Source organism: Phalacrocorax aristotelis, chromosome 6 (genome assembly GCF_949628215.1).
Source record: "Phalacrocorax aristotelis chromosome 6, bGulAri2.1, whole genome shotgun sequence".
NCBI classification, from domain to species: Eukaryota; Metazoa; Chordata; class Aves; order Suliformes; family Phalacrocoracidae; genus Phalacrocorax; species Phalacrocorax aristotelis.
This window is the reverse complement of record NC_134281.1, coordinates 55259406-55284972: the sequence shown is the minus strand read 5'-3', so window position 1 is coordinate 55284972 and position 25567 is coordinate 55259406. Positions and strand designations below refer to the sequence as shown.

At 44.3% G+C, this 25567-nt stretch overlaps 1 protein-coding gene across 1 annotated transcript; it reads left to right on the top strand.

Annotated features, from left to right (window-relative positions):
• Window positions 1-1114: 1114 nt before the first annotated feature.
• LOC142059307 (vitellogenin-2-like) lies at window positions 1115-25464 on the top strand. The gene is made up of 35 exons (XM_075098025.1): window positions 1115-1181; window positions 1532-1552; window positions 1737-1888; window positions 4222-4473; window positions 4623-4784; window positions 4939-5087; window positions 5499-5649; window positions 5755-5912; window positions 5995-6160; window positions 6655-6780; window positions 7809-8027; window positions 8440-8657; window positions 8758-8855; window positions 9281-9405; window positions 10012-10113; window positions 10711-10830; window positions 10922-11111; window positions 11448-11541; window positions 12306-12491; window positions 12667-12811; window positions 13601-13829; window positions 13918-14093; window positions 14348-14674; window positions 15037-15084; window positions 15245-15331; window positions 16863-17075; window positions 17176-17318; window positions 19193-19331; window positions 20033-20168; window positions 21312-21498; window positions 22793-22884; window positions 23357-23454; window positions 23540-23699; window positions 24820-24981; window positions 25154-25464. Exons 1-35 carry the CDS (start codon window positions 1142-1144, stop codon window positions 25267-25269), a joined length of 5187 nt encoding a protein of 1728 aa, XP_074954126.1. The 5' UTR covers window positions 1115-1141; the 3' UTR covers window positions 25270-25464.
• Window positions 25465-25567: the final 103 nt, after the last annotated feature.

Below are 25567 nucleotides of genomic sequence, written 5' to 3'. Positions count from 1 at the left end.
GTTGATGAGAAATTGAACCCGTTCCCTTCCCACAGGGAGCTGGGCAGCAGCTTCGGTTCCCTACCCGCAGAGGAGAAGGCTGGCAGGCAAACGGCGGCTGCGCGGTGCCAACGTGAGCCCCTTGGTCCTGGGGCTGCTGTAGCCCTTCCCAAGCAGGTTGCTGATGGGAGCAGTGCGGGTGGCTCCTGCCGCCCTGGCCGAGCCCAGCTCCACGCCCCAGCGGCGGGGGGCACCTGGCCAAACCCGGGGGCCAAAGGCAGCCTGAGGGACCTGTGGGGCTGCCTCCAAAGGGATGGGGAAACCACCTACTCATGGGAGAAGGGGGCTCCACCATGGGGTGAAGATGCCGTTCCTTGTTGCATGATGTGAAGTGAGTTTGGGGAAACCAGGCTTTGTATGCCTTTGTAAACCAAGAGGTTTGTGTCCCTGATGCCCGTCAGCCTCACCCGGCTCACCTCGCAGGGACAAGTCTCACCAAAACCCCTCTATGGCTAATCGCACGGGTGACAGGGGCTGACGTATTAGCCCTGTAAGAGAAGGCAGGTGAGGGACACATGAACATCAGCAGTGTTCAGCCATAGTCTTCGTGACAGTGACGGGAAGTTTGTGTTCCTGGATGAATTCCCCATCCCCAGAGCCCAGCGCTGCGGGTGATGGCATGTCCAGCTCGAAACAGGACAGGTATTGGTGTGGTGTCACGGGGTGGGGTGGGGGGGCTGCCCGGGGATTTTGCACAATCCTGCTGGAGCACTACCAGTTAGATAAGCTGTGTGCCTTATGGTCAGGTCAGGATAACCTGGGCAAGGTTAGCACTGACTGTAATAGCACCGGGTGCTTCCAATGAATAGGGATAATTAGTAGGTGTTCTTACACAACAAATATTTTGGATTTAACTGTATTTTAATACTTTTAAGCACCTGTTTCAAAAGGTACTTTCAGAGCATTTGGTTTTTGAAGTGAGAACAAAATTGCTTGTTCTGGCTCAGCAATAACAGCCGGCGCCTTGTCCCCAGCGCCCTCTCCTTCAAAGGGTTTGAGTGGTTGATAAAAAGTTGATAACTCAACAAAATTCACTGTGCCTGTTAATAATTCTTCTATAAAAGCCACACATTTTCCCCTGCACTCTTCAGTTGCTTTTAGCATGAAGGGACTCATCCTGGCCCTGGCGTTTGCCCTCGTGGGTAAGTTGAAGCTTTACCAGTACTGCTGAGCAGTGATGGCCACTGCAATCCTGAGCAAACTGCGGCTCCTCAGGGCCTTTCAGGGATATTTACAGCTTAATTTGCTGAAGCCCTTTTATGACTATTAGATTTCTGTGCCTAAGCTTAGCAGCAGGGGAAAAGCAGAGCAAACAGTAGCTAGTGAGTGGGGCTGGCGCAGGCTCGGTGTCCCAGGGGTTTGGGGTGCACCCCGTGAGCCCATTACCAGTTGTTTGCCAACCATTAGCACACTAAGTAAATGAATAATAAATGTAAAGTGTTCCACAGAGATGGGGAGTTTCTCACACATCCTTCTCTTTCCTCCCACACAGGGGGTCAGAAGCAGGACCTCGGTAAGTGCGCTCCCTCCACCAGCGTGTGGCTCCCACGCTGCTCTCCCTTACGGCTGTGCCTTGCCCACCGCTTGCACCGATTTTTTGGGCAGTAACAGCCTCACCCTTCTTCGCTGGGATGGTTCTTGCAAGTAACATCACAACAGTCATAGGAGGTGTTTCTATTGTTATGTTTTTTTAACAGAGCCTGTTTTTCATTCTGGCAAGACCTACCTCTATGGCTACGAGAGCTTCATCCTGCACGGGCTGCCCAGCAGAGGCCTGGCGATGGCGGGGGTGAAGTTGACCTGCAAGCTGGAGATCAGCCATGTATCTCGCAGCGACCACCTTCTCCAGGTAAATCTCCCCAGGCATGGAGACCCACCTGCCCCCACCTCCACCCCCCTCTAATCACACAGCTACAGACATTCGGTTCGTGCTTCCATGTTGGTAAAATAAATGACAGCAATGCAAAGCTCACACAAAAGCTTAGGGCCCTTCCTGGTGCTGAGATGACCCTGTAAGCCCAACATCAGACCAAGTGGCTTTGCTCAAGCAGTGGTGACTTCCCCAGCACAGGCAAAGGTGCAGCAGGGACGCTGAGCTTTGCATACCCTCAAGCCATGATGGGGTGAGCCGAGGGCACCGCTGGAGAGTCTGCAGCTGCAGTCAAACTGCTTTGGGTTATAGGTAGTGACCTAGAGACAGGCTTGCTTGCAGCCCGCACCTCTGCGGAAGACAGCCAGAGCTGCTCCAGCTCTGCTGCCATCAGTACCTGAGCCCCCTTGACTAAAGCTCCCTCAGGTTCATCTCCATGCAGAAATAGAGCAGGCAGCTGCTTTAAAGGAATGGCCTTATGACAGTTTTACTAAGGCAACACTAATCTAGAGTATGAAAATGATAATTCAACCTGATCCACAGCCTGAGAAAAGCTCTGCACTAGAATTTGGGTATGACAAATTCCTGTCCATCTCCATTGTCTTCCTTTTGCCCCTGGGCTCGGCACTGGTGAGGCCGCACCTTGAATACTGGGTTCAGTTTTAGGCCCCTCAGTACAAGAAGGACCTTGAGGTGCTGTAGCGTGTCCAGAAAAGGGCAATGAAACTGGGGAAAGGTCTGGAGAACAAGTGCTAAGAGGAGCGGCTGAGGGAGCTGGGGGTGTTCAGTCTGGAGAAAAGGAGGCTGAGGGGAGACCTTATCGCTCTCTACAACTACCTGAAAGGAGGTTGTAGCGAGGTGGGTGTTGGTCTCTTCTCCCAAGTAACAAGCAATAGGACAAGAGGAAATGGCTTCAAGCTGCGTCAGGGGAGGTTTAGATTAGATATTGGGAGAAATGTCTTTACTGCAAGAGTGGTCAGGCATTAGAACAGGCTGCCCAGAGAGGTGGTGGAGTCACCATCCCTGGGGGTGTTCAAAAGACATGTAGAGGTGGCACTTCAGCGCATGGTTTAGGAGGCCTGGGGCTGTTGGGTTCATGGTTGGACTTGATGATCCTAGAGGTCTTTTCCAACCTTAATGATTCTGTGATTCTATGATTTTGATATTCTTCACAGAGGCATTAATTCAAATGTGACGAATTCTAATGGTAATGCTTGTGCTTGGCATAATGATATCAGATCTGGAAGCACTGTTACTCATCAAAAAGATTAAACTAAACAGCTTAGAATACTGGCATAGAATGAAAAAAAAACACAGAAAAGGGATCTAGACGACACCACATGGGGAGAAAGCCATAAGAGGCTACTTAGCATTCATCCTAGGAGTTTATTCAGTCTGTAACCCTGAGCACATATTATTGAAACAGCGTGAAGGAATACCTGTTATCAAACTTTACACACTGCTGCAATTGCAGACTCTGTGCAACCTCGCTAGAGTTGCTGTAACCAGCAATTGCAGACAACACTCCTAAGTAGGATTTAATTTGAGGAAAAAATGACAAGAGGCAAGCCACCCTTGCAGCATTGATTATAAATGCCTAAAATGAAACAGAGCACTAACACCACACCGTTTCCCTCTATGCAGGAACATTTACTTTTACGTACGAGGGTGGGAGGTGTGCGTGTACATGTATGCAGGCACACATTTCCCACTAGGTAGCAGTCAAGGACTTGTGTGCAAGCTGTACAGCTTGATAAGCTCAAAATTATGAAAACTGCTTCCAAAGAAAGAGGCGTCAGCTCCTGCTGGGCCATCTCGTGTGCAAGGTCCCACGGTCATCTCTGCTTCCCTGTCAGCTCTGCCGAGGCTTTGGCGCTCTGGGATGTGCTGGACCCAGGGCAGCTGCCAAAATAGTCCCCATTTGTTTAGGCAGGCAGCTTGAGCTATGGCTTGGCTGCCTTGCAGACTGAAGGGAGATCTCACTGGACATCTGAGGAAAATGGGCGAGTATCCTTTCCATACAGGTTGCTGGCAGCCAGTGTTTCGCTCACCCAGCAGCTTTCAGCAGACTTGCTGGAAGTTTTGAATGCTGCTTGCATGATCTTATTTTTCTGGCAGAAATCCTTCATGGAAATTGCATTTTCAAGGCTGCTTCCAAGGCCCAGCACAAGAGTCTGAGGAGGAAAAGGTTTCCTGCAGAGTCAGACAAGTGGCTTGTGTCCAGCCACGGACTGGAAGTGCCCAGTTTCCCTGTTATTGCACTGCTTCAAATTGAATGAACAGAATTAATGTTTTCCTAATATTTTTCACAGATTCAATCACCAAAGCTGGAGGAATACAATGGCTTCTGGCCGTCGGACCCCTTCACTCCATCTTCGAAGCTTACAGAGACCATCGCTGCATGTTTCAGCCAAGCCTTTAAGTTTGAATACACTGAGGGAAGGGTTGGAAGTATTTTTGCCCCCAAGGACTGTCCCATCCTATGCACTAACCTAGTGAGAGGGATTTTGAACATGATTCAGATAACCATCAAAAAGTCACAAAATGTGTACGAACTACAGGAGGTTTGTTTTCTCCTTTCTGGCTTTACTTTTATTCTCATTTTACTGTTACATAGTAACTTGTCTGTACATAAACTTCCCCGGCAATTTTCTTTGACCTATCTATCGCTGCTTCAAGTGGAAAGCTCACTGTGTTTAATCAACACTCACAGGCTGGGATTGAAGGCATCTGCCAAACCAGATACATTATCCAGGATGACAGCAAGAATAACCGTGCCACCATTTCCAAAAGCAAGGACCTGACGGACTGCCAGGAGAAAGCGGTGAAGAATACAGGAATGGCGTACATCCGCCCCTGCCCCACCTGCCCCCTGGTACGAGCAGCGTGGAGCCCTGCTGCCACGCTCGGGCATACGCCACTGCCAAACACTCATGCACTGCCCTGATGCTAGTAGGGAGTTTGGCCCGTCTGTCCTCAATTACCTCCTGCCTGTTCGTATTTGTGAGTGGGTCTCTTTGCACTTCTAGAAAGTCAGGAACATTAAGGGCACGGTGATGTTCACTTACAAGATGAAGTATGATGACGGTGGGGCCTTGATGATGTCTGCTACATCCGAGCAGGTGTACCAGATCTCTCCCTTCAATGAACCCAACGGGGCAGCAGTCGTGGAGGCAAGGTAGGCACCATGCATATCCTTAGCAGAGCTGTGCCTAAGACATATTTAGTGTTGATTTGTGAGTTAACAAGAAGCATCTGGCCTGTGGGATGCGAAGGGCCAAGGCACTGTACGTCCCTCGGGATGCCCAGGCAGGTCCCGTGTCCTGCCGTTTGGGGATTTTGCTAGGCCACCTGCAACATATGTCCAACCTCTCAGAGACTTTGGCAAACTCTAATGAAAGCTCTCACCGGTCCTGTGACATTTCTAGATAATCCTGAGCAATGCATGAACTGAGAAGTGCATGATCCATTGGTGGTCAATGCAGCGGTCCTGCTGGGCACCCCTCAGTCTGCTCCAACCGCTGTATGTGTTCTGCATGCACACGATGCAGTTAAGGGCTACTGATGCATTTCCTTCTCTCCCTTGAAGACAAGAACTGTCTTTGGTCGACATTAAAAGGACTCCCATCAGTGCACGAAAAATTCAATTGCAAAACCAGGGGAGTCTTCCTTATCATTTCTCAGGAGAGCTACTCCAGATGCCAATTCCTCTAATAAGGATTAAAAATCCAGATTTACAGGTATTAAAGTCTTATTTGTCATACTCTTTCATTATTTATAAGGTTAACAGGTCATCACATAATTATTTTAAACATGGATCTTCCAACTGCCTGTTTTTTTCCCAGTTAACAGAAACACTGTGGCAATTAGTTCAGAGTAATGAGGAAGGAGACACTAAAGAAGCTTCAGCCAAGTTCTTACAAATGGTCCAGCTTTTTCGTATAGTAACCCTTGATCAGATTGAGTCTTTGTGGGTGCAGTTTGCCAACGACCTTCCCTACAGGTAACTGTACTGCCTTCAGCCAGGCTTTCCGATCAGAGGCATACTGGGCGATGGGGATAACGAATTGTTCCCTCCCTGGCAGGCACTGGTTCCTAAGCACCATCTGTGCTGCTGGAGCTACTGACACATTCAAATTCCTGAAGCAAAAAATTCATGATGAGAAGCTGAACATCTGGGAAGCAGCTGCGACTCTCCCTCTCGCCTTCCATTTCGTTACACCCAACAAGCAAACCCTAGAAGTTGCCTCAGTGAGTACAGCTCATTCTTTGTCCTATTTGTCTCTCGCTCCTTTTTAAACGGGAATCTACAGGATTGTAAGTGAAAGACGTATTTCCTTCTAAATAGTAAAATGCAAGGTATTAACAAAAATGGGGAATGCTTCAGAAAATGTTTCCAAACACCTGTTGCCAAATTTTTTAAATGGCTTTGATATTCAATGTTAAAACCCACAAATCCTAAGAAAATTGCTACTGATTTCTTTTTGCCAAAATATTTTTTTTTTTAAAAATAGAAACTCAAGACCGTAATGTCATGTAACCAGAATCTAAAGTACATACAGTATAGCTGGAGTGAGTCTATTTGCTTTTATTGTAGCTGAATGGCTAGCATTTGATTTAACTTCTGGAAATATTTAGGAAAAATCCAAAGCAATTTTTCCTATTTATTTCTCAAATGTAATTTTCACTAAATAGCAGCTCCAATAACTAGAAACATTACGGACTGCTAATTCTTTCTTCTGCAGGCTTTTCTGACCTGTCCCCAAATCCAGAAAGTACCAATGCATCGAATAATTGTTTACCTGGGATATGGTAGCATGGTAAACAAATACTGTGCTCAGATGTCACTTTGTCCAAATGAACTTCTTCAGGTAGGTGACTCTCATTTCTTATTCATAAGAGGTGAAGAAATCTTTTAAATGCCTCTAATTTAGCTCTCACAATGCTGGCAATTAGGTAACTCACTGTTTACATGCCTCACTCTTAGCTGTGATTGCCTGCAAAATTGCAAAGACACAATGAAACACTGAGGTGATGCCTTTGAAAAATCTGGTCTTAACAGTTCAGAATTTCAAATATAAGTGGTAGAAGCCCGTGGGGAGAATGGATTCTGTAAATGAGCTGAAACTGAGTTTAGGTATGACAAATTTAGGATTAAAGCCAAAAAAAATATTATTATTCTCTCTACTTTGACATTAGGTAGAGTGTACTTAAAAAATCTATTAAAAAAGGCACTAAGGTGTGAATATAAGCAAAGCTCTTCATATGTCATAGGTTAGGGCTTCCAAAGAGGCCCTACTACATAATTGCATATCGCTGTCGGAAATATCCAGGACATTGGCCTCGGACTATGTTGCTCTGGCTCCTTACTCAGAAGGACCACAGCACTGAGACGGCCTGCTGGTGTCTGACATGGGTTTAAATCTTCTGAAAAAGAGTGAAACAAAGCCAAGCCTTCTCAGAACTGTTTAAGTAAACTTGCCATCTCTATAGGAAGTGAAAAATACACAAGTGTAATCCCGCAGCTGTGCAGAGCCTGGCAGGGCTGGTGGAGGTGCCCCGGGGAACAGCCGAACCGGGCGTCAGATCGGGGCTGCTCTTGACCTTGCAACAGACTCTCTGGTGCAGGCGTCCGCCTAGGATTATCTCCGACGCTCAGTCTCAGGCACGATTTAAAATCAATTACAACACTGTGTAAGGAGAAAACCAAGGTTGCTCGTATGTTCCATGTTTGGCATCCTAATAATGATGGTGAGATTTTTCCTGGTAGAAAAATCTGAACAGCTTTACTCAGGGCTCTGCACCAGTAGCTGTTTTGCTCACTATGGCAATGAATATTTTTAGGCATTATTACAAGATCGTTACGTGATAAGATTAACACAGTCTGCTCTGTTTTCAGCCACTCCACGACCTTGCTACTGAAGCCACCAGCAAAGGTGATGAGAAAGACATGGCCTTGGCCCTGAAAGCCATCGGCAACGCAGGAGAGCCGGCCAGTATTAAACGCATCCTGAAGTTTTTGCCAACATTTTCCCCGGCTGCAGCTTCATTACCAAACAGGATTCATGCTGACGCCGTGCTGGCCTTGAGGAAAATTGCCAGAAAAGACCCTGCAAAAGTAATTGAAATTATTATTTAAACAAATATCTTAGAGGGTATGATTTGGGTTGACTTAGTGATTCAGGAATAATAAAGCCGTCAGGTACTGTTAGCTACTCTGGGCAGATTTCTCAGTTACTGGTCTTCCTCTTGCCCACACCACAAATTGCCGACATCACCCTGTCCTGGCTGATATCCTGGGAAAGGTCGCTTTAGTCGCTGTAACACTGGGCCCACTCCCCATGGCTGTTTCTTCCCGCCCTGTTCACTGTGCACCCAGCATTATCTTCATTTGCAGTGACAGGTCCCACGCTCAAGTCTCTGTTCAGGGTTTTGTTCTCCATTCACTGCAGATCACACGGGCACAGTTTAGGAACCACTTCTCACTGAGAAGTTACGAGGTACTCACAGGTTGTGTCTTCCTCCTCTAGGTACAGGAGATCTCCCTCCAGGTCTTTATGGACAACACACTTGCTCCTAACGTCCGAATGGTGGCTTGTGTTGTCCTCTTCGAAACCAAGCCTGCTCTTCCGACTGTAACAGCTATGGCCAGCTCGCTGCTGACGGAGCCCAGCTTACAAGTAGCCAGTTTCACATACTCACACATTAAGGCTTTGGCAGTCGGCAGGATCCCACAGCTTTATAATCTGTAAGTAGAGGAAGAAGTACATTTTTTAGTAGCAAATGGTGGTTTTATTCTTGCAGTTTTCTAAGAATTTGGTCACAGTCGACTACTCTTTATTACTCAGATCTTCTGCTTGCAACATTGCCATTAAACTACTGAGCCCCAGACTCGACAGGCTGAGCTACCGTTACAGCAAGGTCATTCATGTCGGTGGTTATTCCTGTGAGTACCAGCTGCCCTGTTCCCTGCCTCAGCGTACGTAGCCAAATGCCTCTATTGTGTTCCATCATTTTCATCCAAAATTGAGTCACAGACTGTGAGTTTAGAGCGCTCTTGAAATACAAAAAGCACAAAAGCCTCCTAACATGCAAAATCCCCTGAGGGTGTTCTACTACCCTCTGGGTATCTGCTGGGGAAAGCGGTGCCTGCACATGGATTTAGGCCTCCTTCTTCAGTCGCTGTGGTTGTGTTGACTCTGCCCTAGAACAAAGTTCTCCTCTCGAAGTTGCACACTTGAGGACCTGTCGGACTGAATCCTGGCAGAACCCTTTGTGATCTACTGCAGCATGTACCTGAGGCGGCTTACATGCATCAGAAACCTTGGAGACTCTAACCAAAACCTCTGCTGTTTTTTATTCCTGTGACAGCTGAGTATCAGGCTGGTGCCATTTGGAGGATCTATCTAATGAACAGTCCCAGCACCATGTATCCATCCGATATAATCACGAAAGTAAGAGGATATTATGCAAATACTGCCACAGATATTATCGAGGCAAGTATTTCATTAAAACATCCAGCTACATGCAAGCCAGCTACAGATAGTATTACTTGTTAAGCCATTTGGACTGTGATGCAGTGGTTAACTCCAGCTCTGACTGTGAGGGTGGATGTGGAAGAGAAAGTTTAGATGATTATTTTACTTAGCCTTCTTTTATTTGGGCTTCTTGACACATCTATTCATCAATGAACACATTCAGTATAGGCATTAAAATTTGGAGAGCAGAGGAAAGCTTACACAGCAGAACATTCATCTGCTTACCTAAAGTCACAGCATCTAGGGCATTTTGCATAAGTACAGGGAAACAGCATCTGAAATTAAATTTCAGCCAGCAGTGCAGCCAGGGCAGCACAAAGCTCCATGTAACAGCATGCAGGCATTTACTCAGCATCTTGGGCTGAGCTCTGCACTGCCCTAAAATTATCCCTGTTGACTAATTCAAAGCTGGCTCAGCATCTGCCAGGTAGATGTAGCCTTCTAAGTGCAATGGCTTAATGAAGCATGTATTTAGAGCAGCTTCGGCGAGTGTAAAAGTAGGTACAAAGGTCTTCCTGGGCTCTCTTGTACTTAGGCCGTGACACCTGACTCTGTTTCCTACAGGTGGCTCTCCGGTCACAAAGCCTAACCAAGCTTATCAGGAAGCAGAATATTCCCTTTGCTGAGTATGATACATACAAGACTCTGAAAGAACTCAGTAAAACGGTATGTCTCTACGCACCCTTCTGATCTGTCTGCAACACACAGTTCCCAGCAGCGCCGGGGTTGCCTCACCCACCCACCGAGCCGTCCCTTTGATGTTTCAGTGAAAAAGGAGCCAGTCCTCCTGTTTGGTCACAGAAAGATGTACTTACATTGTATTTATGCTGTCAACAGATACCACTTTTTCACTCAACATGTGTCAGCCCTTAATGTACAGTACAAATGATGATGATGCTGGAAGCCAAAATTCATGTGTTTTAAAGTGTATGTTAGAACACAGTAAGTGGCTGCTTTTCTCTTTTCAAATGATTCTTGAATAAGATTTTTGTCCGTGAGTCCTTGGGTGTCACTCACTACTTGCAGCAGCAGAAATTTCCAAGTTCTTACCTCATCCTCATGTGGAAAACTCCCACTGAAGTCAGTTGTGCAACATAAGAAAGGTCACATTGGTTCAGACCTGTAAGATGCCTATTAGTTTTTGGCTAAGGAACCACGGTTAGCATCCTTCAGATGGGATCTACTCTTTGCTAATACGTTCCTGTATTTGAGGTAACATTATCTGCTGCCTGCCTTTCTCCCCATCTTTCCTTAATACCGCAGCTTCTGGGATGGAAAGAACTGCCTCCCGAAGACCCTCTGGTGTCTGCTTACATCAAAGTATTGGGCCAAGAGATCGCCTTTGCTGACATTGATAAAGATGCCATTCAGCAAACCATGACGGTACGGACAAGGCTGTTGTCTTTTTTGTCTGCGATGCCGAGTTAACTTCCCTACCTGTCTCTTACCTACTTACCTATTTCTCTGTTTTCAGAGTCTAACTGGATCATCAAACTGGCAGCCAGTGGTGAAAAAAGTGGTGGAAGAGGTCCAGCGAGGCATTTCAGGCCGATGGACCCTGCCAGCGATGGTGGCTGAGCTGCGGCACATTGTCCCCACGGTGGTCGGCATGCCGCTGGAGCTCAGTCTGTGCGGTGTTGCGCTGGCCCAGGCTGCGGCCAATGGTGAGCCTGGGACGCCAACCTGAGCCGTTTCCCCACAAAAATTGTGGGTCCAAACCCTCTGCTGAACTGAAATCCCTCTGTGACCTTGAAAAATACTCTTGCAATGTGGAAACACTAGTGTTCAGCTACCTCCCAAGGGTCTGAGAAGTAATTAGCATGTTTCACCTGGGACATATTTGTCTAACTGGTTTGGAGTAGCAATCTTTAAATAATCACGTAAAGTATTTCAAAATGTAAAAGCACTGCCTACGTGTTACCTACTATGCTTATTGAAGACATTGTACCTCTAGCATTTATTGTTCCTCTGCTCATGTAATTCCTGTCTGTCTTTTGCAGTGGACATACAGATGTCACCACCATTATCTGACAATTTTAGACCTTCACAGTTGTTGGAAACCAACATGGATATTCATGCTGACATCAAGCCAAAGTAAAAATGACACATATTCTCACACACATACACAGAAGCATTTATATTTAGATTTGAAATAGATATGTGATGGCATGTTGTTATATAGGGGTCTTACTTGCCCCAGGTTTGGGACGGCTGTGCTAGTCCAGGGTGGTGAAGTTGTGAGAAAGCAAACACAGTCACCCGATGCTTTATGACCCTGCAAATGTAGCAATGTGCCCTGTATCCCACAGGATGCTGCGCTGTTCTGCCTTTGCTAAAAATGCTCACTTTTGTACCTGTTCAGTGACTAAAGATACTCAGCTGTGAAGATATATTTGCTGATGTATGAACAGGTTTTTAGAAGTTCAACATAGAATCGCATCACCACCAGGCACAAGCTGGGGGATTTGAGGAGGTAAAGGGAAATGCTTCTGGATCCACAGAAGCAAATCCAACAGTGCAAATATTGATAATAGTAATAATTAACATAATAATAGTGATAATAATAATAAAATATTAGACACAATTGGAAGCTAGTAGAGATTCTGGCAATAGCCTGTCCTCAAGCAATGACAAAGAAGTGAGAGGGTCCATGTTAGCTTTGTTTATCAGATAAATCCCTTCACCTTTTCCAGGGGCACTTCAGCTTTTTTTAATCATGTTTTATGACACATCTCTTTATCCATCAGCAGTGGCTTTTAGAATAAAAAGAACATTGTGAAAATGCAATTTTGCATTTCAAAGTTAAATATGTGCATATTAATCTGTAATTATGCATGTTTTTATTTCCACTCTTTCAGGGCATATTTTCACATGATTGCAACGATGGGGATTAATACACAATACTTTCAAAGTGGTCTTGAGTATCATGCAGAGTTCAGTGCCAACACTACAACGAAATTGGATGCCAGTATAAATATGAAAGAGAAAAATCTGAAGATTGAAACCCCTCCCTGCCATCAGGAGGTTGAGCTCACAGCTGTGAGGTACAGAAGAGCTTGTTGCGTTTCGCTTGCTATGTGTTATCATGAGCATACAACTCTCGGTTAGTGTCTGCCACACCTTGGCAGCCACATAAAGGTTAGTATCGTGCTTTTTTGCACCAGCAAAGACAGGTAAGCAAAATCAGAAGATGTTGTGTGCCGTTTATCACCTCCACAGGAGTGAGGTTTATGCTATTTCAAGGAACATGGAAGAAGTAGATTCCGAAAAGAAATCCCAGCTTCTCCCCAAAGGAGAAGTACCAAGTACCTCCGACCAGCCATTTCAGCCGTCAGAAAGATCTTCAAAACCTGGCAGCTGGAAGGTAAGGAGGCCTCTCACCATCTGTATTGCAGACAGGTAGAAATCAGACAGCTCCTCAGAGGGGCTGAGCACACCAAACAGAGCAGCTGGGTAACCAGATCACAGACACAGAAACAGATTCAACAGGGGCCTGACATATCTCAAACCAAGCCTAATGTAAGTCCCAGTGGGTTCAAGACATGACCACTCACAGTCTGCTCACTCTCATCATCTCACGCGGGTAGGGTTGCTTTCACAGCATGTCTTCCTATTTCTTTACACACATGGGGGGGGTGGGGGTGGGGTGAAATTCATATCCTTTGTACAATATCCCTTTTTTTCCAAGCCAGAGCAATGTCGAAAAGATGGCTCTTGGGCAGGATGTACATTTCTCTTCCCAAATGCTGAGGAAATCCCTGCAGTGGAGTGCAGAATCCCATTCTCTTGTGTGCTCTTCAGCTTCTGAGGCTGGCGTGGGAAGGCTAGGCTGACTTGCAACAGAAGGGCTAGTAGCCCAAAACTGATGCAGAGAAATAGCCCCTCCAAAGGGCCCTGCAGGTTCTCCTTGGGAAAGTTTGGTTGTGAAACACTGCCTGGGGGAGGCTGGGCAGGAGAGCTGTTCTCTTCACAGACCACTTTGGAGGAAACCCCACTGCTTCCAGTGCTTGGATCTCTAATTTTAAGCAGTGCTTCCTTACTTAGGCAGGACTGTCATCGTTCTCTTCATTAATAGGAGGAAAGATTTTAGGAGCTGTGAAATTTTTTTTTTTCTGGAAAATATCTTTATTTGCCATATTTTTCTTTAATGCAGCAAAGCAATATTCCGAGTGTGATACCCAAAGGATACCAGCAAGGTTCAGAAGAGGTGCATCACCACAGTGTAGGAGGAAGATTTTACGCACGCAACTTCTGTAGAAAATTTGAGAGTTTGGGATGTTCTGCTTGTCTCAGCCTGAAGTCACAAAATTCTGCTTTCCTAAGAAATACCTATCTGCACAAATTAGTTGGAGAATTTGAAGCCAAAATAGTTTTGAAGCCAGGTACAGTCATGTCAACAAGCTTTTCTGTCAATCTCTGTGGATGCTGGTCAAGCAGCACAACCCTGGAATGTAACTATCTTGACTTTAGTTCACACAGATGTGGATATTGACAAAATACAGCTGGAGATTCAGGCAGGATCCAAAGCAGCTTCCAAAATAATTGGTGTAGCAAGCTCAGGGTCTAAGGAACAGGACGAGACATCTCTCTTTGAGGACATTCAAGATAAACTGAAGAAGATTCTAGGCATTGAAAATGTGTTCACGGTAAGAGACTTTGAGCACTGGAGAGGGAAATATAATAAATGAAGCCAAGGGTTTCCAGTGTGGAACACTGGCATGGGGAAGCAAGGATTTCTGCTGGGGGAATGGGTCTAGGTGAGTTCTGGTGCAGCTTCTGCAGTGCGCGGGGCCAGGAAGTTGTATTTCCTTGAAAGCCTATGGTGAGCAGCTTGTCTGACACCCAGAGGAATGTTACAGAATAAGCTATAAATCCATAACGCTTTGAACTGTTTTTGGAGGTTGCAAATAAAACACGGCACCGTAAGAGACGTGTTCACAGAACACAAGAGACTCCAGTTACAGACCTCTGGGCTGAGACAAGGGCAACCGCCCTCTCCAGTTCATCCTCCTCTTCCACTGCTGCCTCTGCTGATGGTAAAGAGCCTGGCCATGAACACAAGAAAGATGAAATAAGGCAATCTGGGAAGAAGCGTGGCAGCAGCAGCAGCAGCAGAAGCAGCAGCAGCAGCAGTGTCAGCTCTGCTAGCAGTAAAATCTGCAGCAGCAGCGAAGACCACTCTGGAGACAGGCACTGCAGTAGGAACAGTGAATATTCCAACCAACAGGTAATTCACCCAGGCTGGACCTTTTCATACTTCTTGTAGCGAATGTTTTTGTACATCAGGAAATTGTGCCTATAGAGCGCGGAGCAAAGAAAGCAAAAACAGACTGTTGAGGGTGGCTATTTTCTGCAGGATGGACAAGGTAATCACCTAGAAGAGCTTTTTCCCTTTTTGAACCTCTCTAGTTCTCTGAAGTATTTCAGTTCAGAAATTTCACATTTCAGAAGATTTCAGTTTAAATGTTTAAAAAGTTTAATCTTGTTTTGCCTTTTTTCCATACCCAATACTGAACTTTTTAATACATTTCTCAAAAGTTAGTTCATTGTCTTCTCTCAGATCTTCTTACATACTATCTATTTTCACAGGCAAATCTACCTGTTTACCAGTTTTGGTTCAAGCCAGCAGATGAACAGGTACATTTACTGCTTATACTGTGAGCAGGGCCTACAACTGCTCTCACTAGCTTTGCTGCAATTAGTGCTTAGTTCTCTGAAATAGAACTATGAGAGATTAATTCTGCAGCAACTTCCAACGGTAAACAACTTGCTTCAAGGTGATTCTTTGTTTTTACAGGACCCAGGAAGGAAAGTCCTGAATGGCAGCATCAGCTCCTCCTCTTCTTCAGCTAGTGGTGAAGGCATCTCTAGAGCCATGTCTCATGTGAGTGTCTTAATCTCCAAGAAATAAAAACATTTATTTTGCATTTCCAGTTATTGTATGTTTATAACAGAATAGGAAAAATACACTGATTTAGCATATTAGGTAATATATACAAAGAAAATGAACTGTTTCCTATTTTATAAAGGTGACTACCTTGGATAGCCATTGAATTTTTTTTTAATATTCACTTAATACAGGCTACATTTTAAAATGAAACTGGAATGTGTCGCTGTATATGTTGAAATCTGTGTTATTCAGTAAACAATTCACTATAAAAATGAGAACACTTTTGAAGTGCTGACCTGCTTGATCAGAAACTGGTTTCAGGTGCATTGTTTATTGCATAGCTCTCTGTAAAAGTTCAGGACTTGACTCTGCCACTTTTCTGTTCATCAAGTCTTCACTGCCAGGTACTTCTGTGTTAGCAGGACCATACTAGGCCTTTGAAAAGACCTAGATTTTGCAGTAATGCTCCAATTTGAGAGCAGTCCAGGTGGTTATTCATCAATGGCTGCATGCTACATAGTTAATGTTACCTGGTCCTTCTGCAAGAATTATTGTAAGAACTGATGGAATAGGGATGAGATTTCATCACATATTTCAGACAATGGCCTACAGGCCTACAAAACAGTAACCCTTACTTTGCTGAGGCACCCCCTCTGCACCAGCAGCTCCCAGTCGCTTGTGCAAGTAGCTTGCAGAAAAAGGCAACCAAATCTACTTTCTCCCCAACCCATTTCTACGTAACGTAAATTCACCTCTTGTCCATCTTTTCACCACATTACTAATTTTCAGAACTCTTTCCAGTCCCCCCCAGTGCTCTCACCACATACCACTTCTTCCTCGGCCAGAGCCTTGCTCTTTCCCAACTTCCCCCTACGCCCTCACCAGCTCTGTCTCGTCTAATCCTTCTGTGGGTCTCCATCACAGGGGAGACCCGCTGCCCCACAGCTCATCCCACCTGCAGCTCTCCCCTGGCCAGGTGGGGACTCCTGCCCCACAGCTCAGGTAGGGCAGCCGCAGCTGGAGCGGCACAAGGCTCCGACTTCGAACGGCGCCACATGCTGCTCCTCATGCAAGTACCACACTTTGGACTGCACTGAACAACTCTGTCAACAGAGATTATCATGTTTTTAAACAGGTGGTTAAACAAATCTTATCAAAAAGATTATTAGCCAGACTACAGGCCGGTAAGAGAGCAGCGCTGAGCTGGGTAATGCTGCCTCTGTATACGGCAGGATCCTAGTCCATACTGCCTGTTCTTACACTGAAATCACGTTACAAAAAGATTCCCAACACTACAGTTTTACTTACATAGGTCGCGACAGCGCTCCCTTGAAAGACTGTGGTAAAACCACATATGAACTGAATAGTTTGAGCGACGATGTCTGATGCTTTCCCATACTTCACATAAACAAACTTTTTGAATGAAACCATTCCTTTGCAAATACTTTTTATTTGCGTTTTCAGTATAGTAATTTTAATGCTTTGTTTATGTCTTTGGTCTCTATTTCCTCTTTACTGACTTAAGCCTAAATTCCTGGGAGACAGCAAGACACCAATACTGGCTGCAGTCCTTCGCGCCATCCACAGAAACAAGCAGCCGACAGGATTACAGCTTGTACTGTACGCTGATACACAACCCACGAGATCCAGGATACAGGTGTTTGTTTCAAGCATCACAGGACCGAGTAGATGGAAACTCTGTGCTGATGCTTCAGTAACAAATTCCCATAAAGTATCAGTAAGTTTAAAATAACGAGCAGCTGAATTGTAATGGAAATATAATGATCTTACTACGTTTTATACATATATACACATATATATATATTCTCCTCTACTAGGGTTCTCTTAAATGGGGTGAAGATTGCCAGGACTACCAGATTGCTATTCAGATTGCAACAGGTCAACTTGCTGCTTATCCAGCTATGCAGATGAAGCTGGAGTGGCCAAAAGTACCTTCAGTAGTTCGAACAACTTCAAGATGGTGAGATTTTACTTTAGTTTTTGAAAAATTCACCTGTGTCAATGCTCCAGATAATTACAGACCCAGTTCTGCAATTTCTGAGCTGGAAAAATTCCCCTTAGTCAGTATGACATTATAAAATCACATTACACGTGTCTGGTTTTTCTGTGTATTCATTCCCACAAAGCACAGTGCATTTTTGTTTACAGGAAAACCGCTTGTGACAAAGGGGATGATGGGATTCACCTGATCTATTGTAGATTTTTAATTTCAAGTGCCTGAATTAGGAAAATGGTCTCCTGATTCTTCCTAATTGATAGAGGCTCAGAGCAGAAACCTAACCTTGTTTCTCACCTTGAGCACTGCGTTCACTTTGGGGCGCCGCAGGACATTGAGGGTATAAAGCTACTGGAGAGTGTCCAGAGGAGGGCCATGAAGTTGGTGAAGGGTTTAGAGGGGGAATCGTTCGAGGAGCAGCTAAAGTCACTTGGTTTGTTCAGCTGGAGCAGAGGAGGTTGAGGGCAGCCCTCTGGCGCTCTGCAGCTCCCTCCCAAGGGGAGGAGGACGGGAAGGCACTGATCTCTTCTCTCTGGTGACCAACGCCAGGACCCGAGGGAATGGCAGGGAGATGGGCCAGGGGAGGGTTAGGCTGGGTATTAGGGAAAGTTTCTTCCCCCAGAGGGTGGTGGAGCCCTGGCACAGGCTCCCCAGGGAGGCATCACGGCACCAGGCGATATTCAGGAAGCACTTGGCCAACGCCCTCAGAGACACGGTGTGAATTTGGGGCTGTCCTGTGCAGGGACAGGAGTTGGACTCGATGATCCTTGCGGGTCCCTTCCAGCTCAGGGCATTCTGTGGTTCTGTGATTCTCTGAATGAGTGTGTCTCTTACTGGCTGCACAAGGAGAGTAATTTCCTAACGCAGGCACCTTACCTCTGGCTTCTGAAGAAGGTGATACAAATACTTCTCATATGGCTTACTGCACCCTAAATAGAAAATGTTGTGTGACGCTTAGTGTAAGAAAACTGTAACTGCTGGATTCCGTTCATATACGTGCCTACCCATATACAGATAGTATATATTGTATTTGTTCATTCCTTGTATCCATACATTGCTTTGTTCACAATAACATACAGATCCATATCAAAGCCTAATCTTTTTTCATAGTGCTACCAAAATAGCTCTGTACAGACAACTCAATTACCTAAACATGCACGCAACACAAGCTTTCACATTAAAGGCATACAGGTGATTTGGTTAACAAATGTCTACTGAAGAGGATATTTTTTTTATATTAAATCAAATTACCTGAAGTGCTGTTATCTACCCTTATTAGAGGGGATGAAATCATCCAATTGACTGTCCTGGAGCAAAGCCACAGAGTTCAGCTTTTTTCTGCTCTGAGACTATGGCTTTTATTAAAGGAATATTGTGTCTGTTTCTCTGTCTGAGTCCCAAGCCTGTAAGGGAACCCAGTCATAGAGATCCCTCTGTCAACTCACTGATGGTCTTAGTGGGAAAAGGATCCTTGCTAAAAGTGACCACTGCAGGACTGACACATTAATATGAGGTCATCTATTTTTTTAGCATGTTAGTATTTTAGTTTTTATGTAATCAGTGCCTATTTTTAACTCTGAATGTGTTTAAAACAGGTTGGCTATACTTTTCTTCTCATATCGCTCTGCCACCCAGCCTCTTGAAGACCATGTCACCCATTAACAGCTAAAACCTGCCTGCCCCTCCTCCCATACACAACACCATGTATTACCAAACCCTGACATAAAACATGTCTAACACAGAAGGCGTATTGCTTTATGGCGGTATTTTAGTCTGAACAAATAATAACCGATTTTTTAAAAAGACAGATTGTTTTAATCACTTCCTTCCTTTTCCAGGTTCTACGGATTTCTTCCAGGAGCTGCATATGTGCTTGGGTATTCCCAAAGGCAACAGCGTGGCCCCTCTCACCAGGCAACCTTGGTTATGGCTCTGACATCTCCAAGAACCTGCAATGTGGTCCTCAAGCTAGCTGAGGTAACTATTTCCACTATCTTTCATCCTGAGGCATTCAGTACTTACGAAATTGAAGGTTAATAGCTTTTTTAACCCACTGATGTTTTTTAAAATTTGTTAAACGATAAAGAAGCTCCCATCACAAGGACATTATATTCATGGAGTTGGTTCCATCATGAAAATATCTTACAACAATGTAGCATGCAAACACATGAAATAAGAAACAGGTTACAAAACAACTATCGTGACTGACAGCATATTAACAATAACTTATTAAAAAGACCACTCCTTCCCAAATCTTCAGGAGGATGATAGGTTTTCCTGTGTCTTGGAAAAGATAATAAAACCAGACTGTAAAGAAGCATGACGGCCAAATAGCAGCTCTCAATGTATAGGCAGGGAGAGGGTGTGCATCTGGGGTAAGCAAAGTGTTCAGAGTGTGAGAAAATGTGATGTAAAACTCCTCAAAATGCTGCAAATTGTTGAATATCAAACTTTATTTATAGCACTGCTATTCTATAGGTTGCAGATGTGTCAAACTGTAGAGGCATTTTATGCTGTAGACAGAGGACTTGATTATTTTTTTAGCTCTGACCTAAATCTAGATTCTAGTTTAGATTTCAGTCAGTACAGTCTTCTTTGAACATTATAGGAAAATGCTGTCTCCTCTCTACATCGTATTTTGCATTTCCGTTCATGTTTGTTTTCTGACTGACTTTCAGCTCACAATTTACGACACAGCCATCAGGCTTCCCGTGCCATTCCCTTCAAGTCCAGGTACACCGATTTCAACACTACCATCCTCTGACTGGAACGTCTTTTCCCAAGCAACACTTTCAATCATTGAAAACCTTAAAGGTCAGCAATTAACTACCTGCACAAGCATTGACTGACTTTGCAGATTTTGTAAATATTATTTATGCTTTGACATAAGCTGAAATTCTTTTACATTCACATAAAAAATGAGTTGGACGTCAGATAGAAATAAACCCGTCTGCATAAAAATCTGTGAGGCTGCAAGGACGTAAAGAAAAGGAATCTTGTATTAGTAAGATTAAACGTTCAGTTCCATGCTAAACAGTGATTCAAAATGCATCCACTCCCAAATGCACCCATCTCAGCTTCACTGCAGAGATGGCTTGTGAAGAAAAAAACATTACAAAATTTATGAGAGGGATACCTACCCGACCTCAGATTTCAGGTGCTCTGCTTGATTAGTTAGTGCTGTTACGTAGAAGCTAAAACAGCTTCAAAAGTACACCCATTAATTTCACCTCCTGCATTTGATTTTTGAAGGGATTATTGTTTCATTAATGATGTATTAAGAGTTAATCATGTTATACTTACTTAGGGTAAATTTTACATGGTAAAGCTTTATGTAATTCTGGGCTAAGGAGTCACATTTTGCTTGAGCTCAGTGGGCTAATATCATACCTATGCACATTTCTTTGGTAAACAGCAAAACTAGTCTGTATTAAAATTGCTGTAAAATAACTTCTAGTCAGAGCTGGTGGGATTTCCAACAAAATACCATTACGGTGAAAAAGGGAGAAGTTTACTCTAGTGTAGCTTTTTGTCCTCCCCATCTTCTAACTATTTCTAATCCGGGTAATGACTCAATAAAGGTAGCAGCATTTTAGTGAATTCCCTCTAGCGCTAATGATATGTGAATTGTTATCAACATATGAGAAATTCTTTTGACTACAATAAAGTTAGAAAAGCCAAAAGGCCAGAAACAGAGAGTTGCACCAGTGCTGGCTGTGAGCAGAATTTATCTCACACGGCAACTGAATCACCAGTGTGTTGCGTTGCTGTCTGGCGACTGACAAAATTTTGCTTTCCTATTACTACAAATCCAATATTTCATCTGAAGGAATTGCTTTGTTTTCACGTGCGAATAGGTAAAACCAAAAAATAGTCTCTTTTTTTAATTACAAATCTAAAATAGAATAACCGTCTCATATAAAGTATAAAAATCTTGGGTTTTGATTTTTTTTTCAGCTCGTTGTTCAGTTTTTGAAAATACAATCACAACCTTCAACGGAGTTGAATTTAACTATTCAATGCCTGTAAATTGCTACCACATCTTGGTGCAGGACTGTAGTCCAGAACTGAAATTCCTGGTGATGATGAAAAGACTCGAAGAGTCTGCTGACTTTACAGCCATAAATGTCAGACTCGCCAGCCAGTAAGTAACTGCAAACTTAATGACAAATAGATGTTATAAATGTGAAGACCAGATTTTGAGGGCAAACTGGTGCTAGCATAAATCTCCTGCAACAATTACTGATGTCAGTGGAAAGATTTCTGAGTGTGTCACTGGGATTTGAGACTTTGTCTTCCAAAAGTGCTTCTGAAATATAGCTGATGTTCACAGTAACCTCGAGTCCTTACTGCCCAAAATTCTTCATTTGTTAGCATTTAACCATCTCATTTCAGGTCTTATTAATTAGGTAGACGCAAAAACTATAAATCCAAACGGGACTATCATAATAATTTAGTCTAGCCTCCTACACTAAGCTAATAATTAGAACCAAATAACACCCACAGTCATCTCAGCAGAGATGCTGAGAAGTGGACATAGCTAAAATGGGAATTACTTATCCCAGATTAGACGTGCTTTCTTAGGTCATCCCTTAGTTGGTGCATAATATTCTAATCTATCTGAAATTAACTTGAGACACGCTTTGTTTCATCATGGAGCAATCACCTCTGCCATCACAGGTTCTTCTTTAAAAGTATAGTCTGATACTCTAAATTGTATGGGATTATGCATACCAAAATCATTGTGGGGCGTATTCTTCAAAGCGCATAAATAGGCTTTGATCTGTAAGGTTTCATTACAAGTAATTATTTATTTCTGAAAATTGTGTGCCTAACTGTGCCATAATGTCAGAGAAACAGAGAGAAACTAGATTCCGTGCACCGGCTTTGTGGAAGAACAGAAAGATGCTTGTTTTATAGATTGTATCTTTTGTGATAAAGATATTCCTTGTTACTGTATCATTGCCGATCGTTTCGTACAACTGTATGGATGTGCTTTTGATGTGCTTGAGCCTCATATTTCTTCATTAGAGTAAACACTGCTCTGAAGAAAATACTACAATACACAGGCTATTCAGGCTGTAAGAGGACTGCTGTAGGGAATTCAATCTCCCTTTGAAATGTAAAGCACCTTCAATTTACGCGAATGCAATAGCAATTACCTTGTTCCTCAGCAAGGGTCCCTGTAGCCTGGTGTCTTCTTGCCTGGACCGTGGCCACAAGCAGATGCTCAGAGATGAGTAAAGCCAGGGGAAGGTGTATTGTGAGCACTCCTCCTGGCACACTTCCCTGGGCTCTAAATCTTCCTCCCAAAGGGTACCAGGTGATTCATGCCAGAATGATACGCACATCCTGCAGTGTTGGCTCTACCAGGGCTAGAAATGGTGAGTTGAGCAGGGCAAAGGAGAAGCAATTGTTTATACTTGTTTCCTTTAAAGTGAGGTTGAAATGTATGTTTCCAATGGACCCATCCAGTTGAAGATTAATGGTGTTCAAGCCCGAACAGAGGTTCCATACACATCTAATTCTGGTAAGAGACTCATCTTTGTACTTCATTTAATCTTTTCTGATCTCTTGAAGAAGGAGAGGATGTGATCCTGCAGACGTCTCTCAAGATAAACATTGCCCTAATTTGAGAAACAATTATGTGATTTTAACATACCTTCATGCTAGTTTTCATAGGAGGTGGCAAGAAAGATGAGCAAAGAGATGCTGCTCCTGTATCTTTGTATAAACCAAATAAGGCAGGGCTGCGGTACCTTGTGCTGATCAGAGACCCGCAGAAGAAGCATCTAGACGCCCCCTGGCCACAGCCACCCTTGTCACAGGGCTTCACCTTGTTCCAAGGCAGGGAGCAGTACGGTCTTTCTCATTTACCCCATCTCTATCAAGATATATTAGAGCCTGCCTTAAGTCCCCAGGAATGTAACAAGTTGTTCAGGTTGGATCCTAAAACAATAACTTCCTTTTAAAACAAATCCCTTTTTGCTTTTTTGCTACAGATGCAAGCATGCTGATCACCAGTGAAAAGGAAGGCCTGTCACTAAAAGCCCCGGATTACGGCATAGATGAACTATATTATGATGGGCATAGACTTGAGGTTTTTTTATTACTATTATTATTTTTAGTGGTTTTATTTTTAGAAGAAAAACTTCTAAGTGTATCTTTTCTTTATTTCCACAAAGATTCAGGTTGCTTTCTGGATGGCTGGAAAAACATGTGGTATTTGTGGAAAATATGATGCTGAGAAGAACAGGGAATATCAGATGCCCAGTGGATATTTAGCTAAAGATGCAGTGAGTTTTGGTCAGTCCTGGATAATCTCTGAAGACCCCTGTGCTGGAGGTACTCAGATTCTAACATACATTAATGTCATTGCCTTTGACTAATTAATTAATCACGTGAATAGATGATTTATATTAATTGTAGCACAATCATCTTCTTTTTCACTATTTTTGTGATTAGTGGCCAGAGATGAAAAAAACCCTGGTTTTCCTGAGGTTGGTAGTTCACTGCAAGTTCTGGTTTTGTTGCATTTTTATATCAACTTCTTATGCGCTATGTAGTTACCTGAAGTTTGTGAATTCCAGATAAAATTACAAACTTGAAACTCCCTAAAATGATTAGTATAGAAAGTAGGCAGTTTGACTTTTGACAGAAGACATTTTATGTCATCCTCAGTAGTTTCATTCTTTACTTACGTTCTGTTATTTGCAGGCTTTTAGTTTCCCAGAAAAAAAAACAACAAAAAACACCAAAAGCCTAAATTAAATCTAGCCCTGGCTGTCAAACCAGAGGGTATTTGAGGTGCAAAATACCTACTTTAATTTCCTCAGGCCGAAGATGGACTTAATCTGAAACCTTCAGCCTGGGAATGATTGTTCTTACCAGTCCAGGTCCTATATAAAAACAACAACATGGATGTATTTATAACATTAACGTGCACTGCATTTTGGGTGGAACCCAACCCTCCAGGCACATGTTTTTGGAGTATATTCTTAGATCAAGCTCCCCTGGGGGGACTGGTCCAGAAAAGCCTGGGTCACGGAGGCTTAAGCACTAAGGTACTCAGCCATGGCAAGGCAGGTGTGATGCCAAGCACAGCGCAGAACTGGATATACGAATGTCGAGGAGCCGCTACTGCCCCAAAATGACGTGCTGTCATAGTCCGGGTAAAATTGAGTGTCAGTTGATCCAGGCATGCGTCTTTCTGGATTTGAACACCTGTGTCCTACCTAGATCCTATTTGGCAAGCCTCCGTCTGTGGGACCGTGCCCCACGTGCCTGATTTTCTCACAGCCTAAACTATGACAGAAAATCGATTCACTTCAGTTGGATTAGTCTGATGTAGCTTATGTCACTTGATTCATCCACTGGGCTTAGCTGTTGCTAATTCTACCAAGTAAGTCCAAAAAGTTATTTATATAAACTCTGCAGGTGCTTTAAGAGAATTAATGTTTTATAGCTTGTAAGCTGCAGCGCAAATTTGTCAAAATTCAGAAGCCAGTTGCGTTTGAGAAGGCGGCAGCAAAATGCTTCTCTGTGGAGCCAGTTCTACGCTGCGTAGAGGGCTGTTCAGCATCCACGACTGTTCCCATCTCCGTGGGCTTCCACTGCGTACCAGCTGGTGAGTCTGCAGAACGGGTGCTTGCGCACAACACAACCAGTATGTCCAACCGTGATTCTGTGGAAAGCCATGAGGTTGACTGAACGAACACGTGAGTACGTCGATGTGTAAAAACATTGGCGTAAAAGCAGGACCCTCGCGCGAGCTCTTTTTCCTCTTTTCTCATTTACAGACTCCAGCCTCAACCTGGAAGGACAGATGAGGCTAGACCAGAAGTCGGAGGACGTTGTGAGCACGGTCTCTGCTCATACGGCGTGTTCCTGCCAACAACAGCCGTGCCCGGCGTGACGCCCCGTTCCCCAGGCTCCACTCGGTTCTGGGTGTCAGCGGCAGCCCCGGCGGCCTGTGACACGGCGCGTTGGACAGGGCGGACAGGCCCCCGTCCCCCCCGGGGCATCGCTCATCTCTAGTTATTCTGAGAGCCTGACAATAATTCTGGGCACCCTTGGCCCGGTTCGATGTTTTAATAAACAGCTGCTGTGTAAAAGCGGTCAAAGACGGTTTCTCTCTGACCAAGCGGCTCCCTGGCCGCGGGCGGCCCCGGGGCCTGCGCGGGGCACGGACACTCCGCCGCCTCCCGGGCGGG

What these genes read in the sequence shown, in the direction of transcription:
- LOC142059307 (XM_075098025.1), top strand. Translation starts at nt 1,142, where the DNA reads ATGAAGGGACTCATCCTGGCCCTGGCGTTTGCCCTCGTGG. An exon ending in GCAGCGACCACCTTCTCCAG is followed by an intron (nt 1,889 to 4,221) that starts GTAAATCTCCCC and finishes TATTTTTCACAG; the next exon opens with ATTCAATCACCAAAGCTGGA. An exon ending in TGAAGACCCCTGTGCTGGAG is followed by an intron (nt 23,700 to 24,819) that starts GTACTCAGATTC and finishes AATGTTTTATAG; the next exon opens with CTTGTAAGCTGCAGCGCAAA.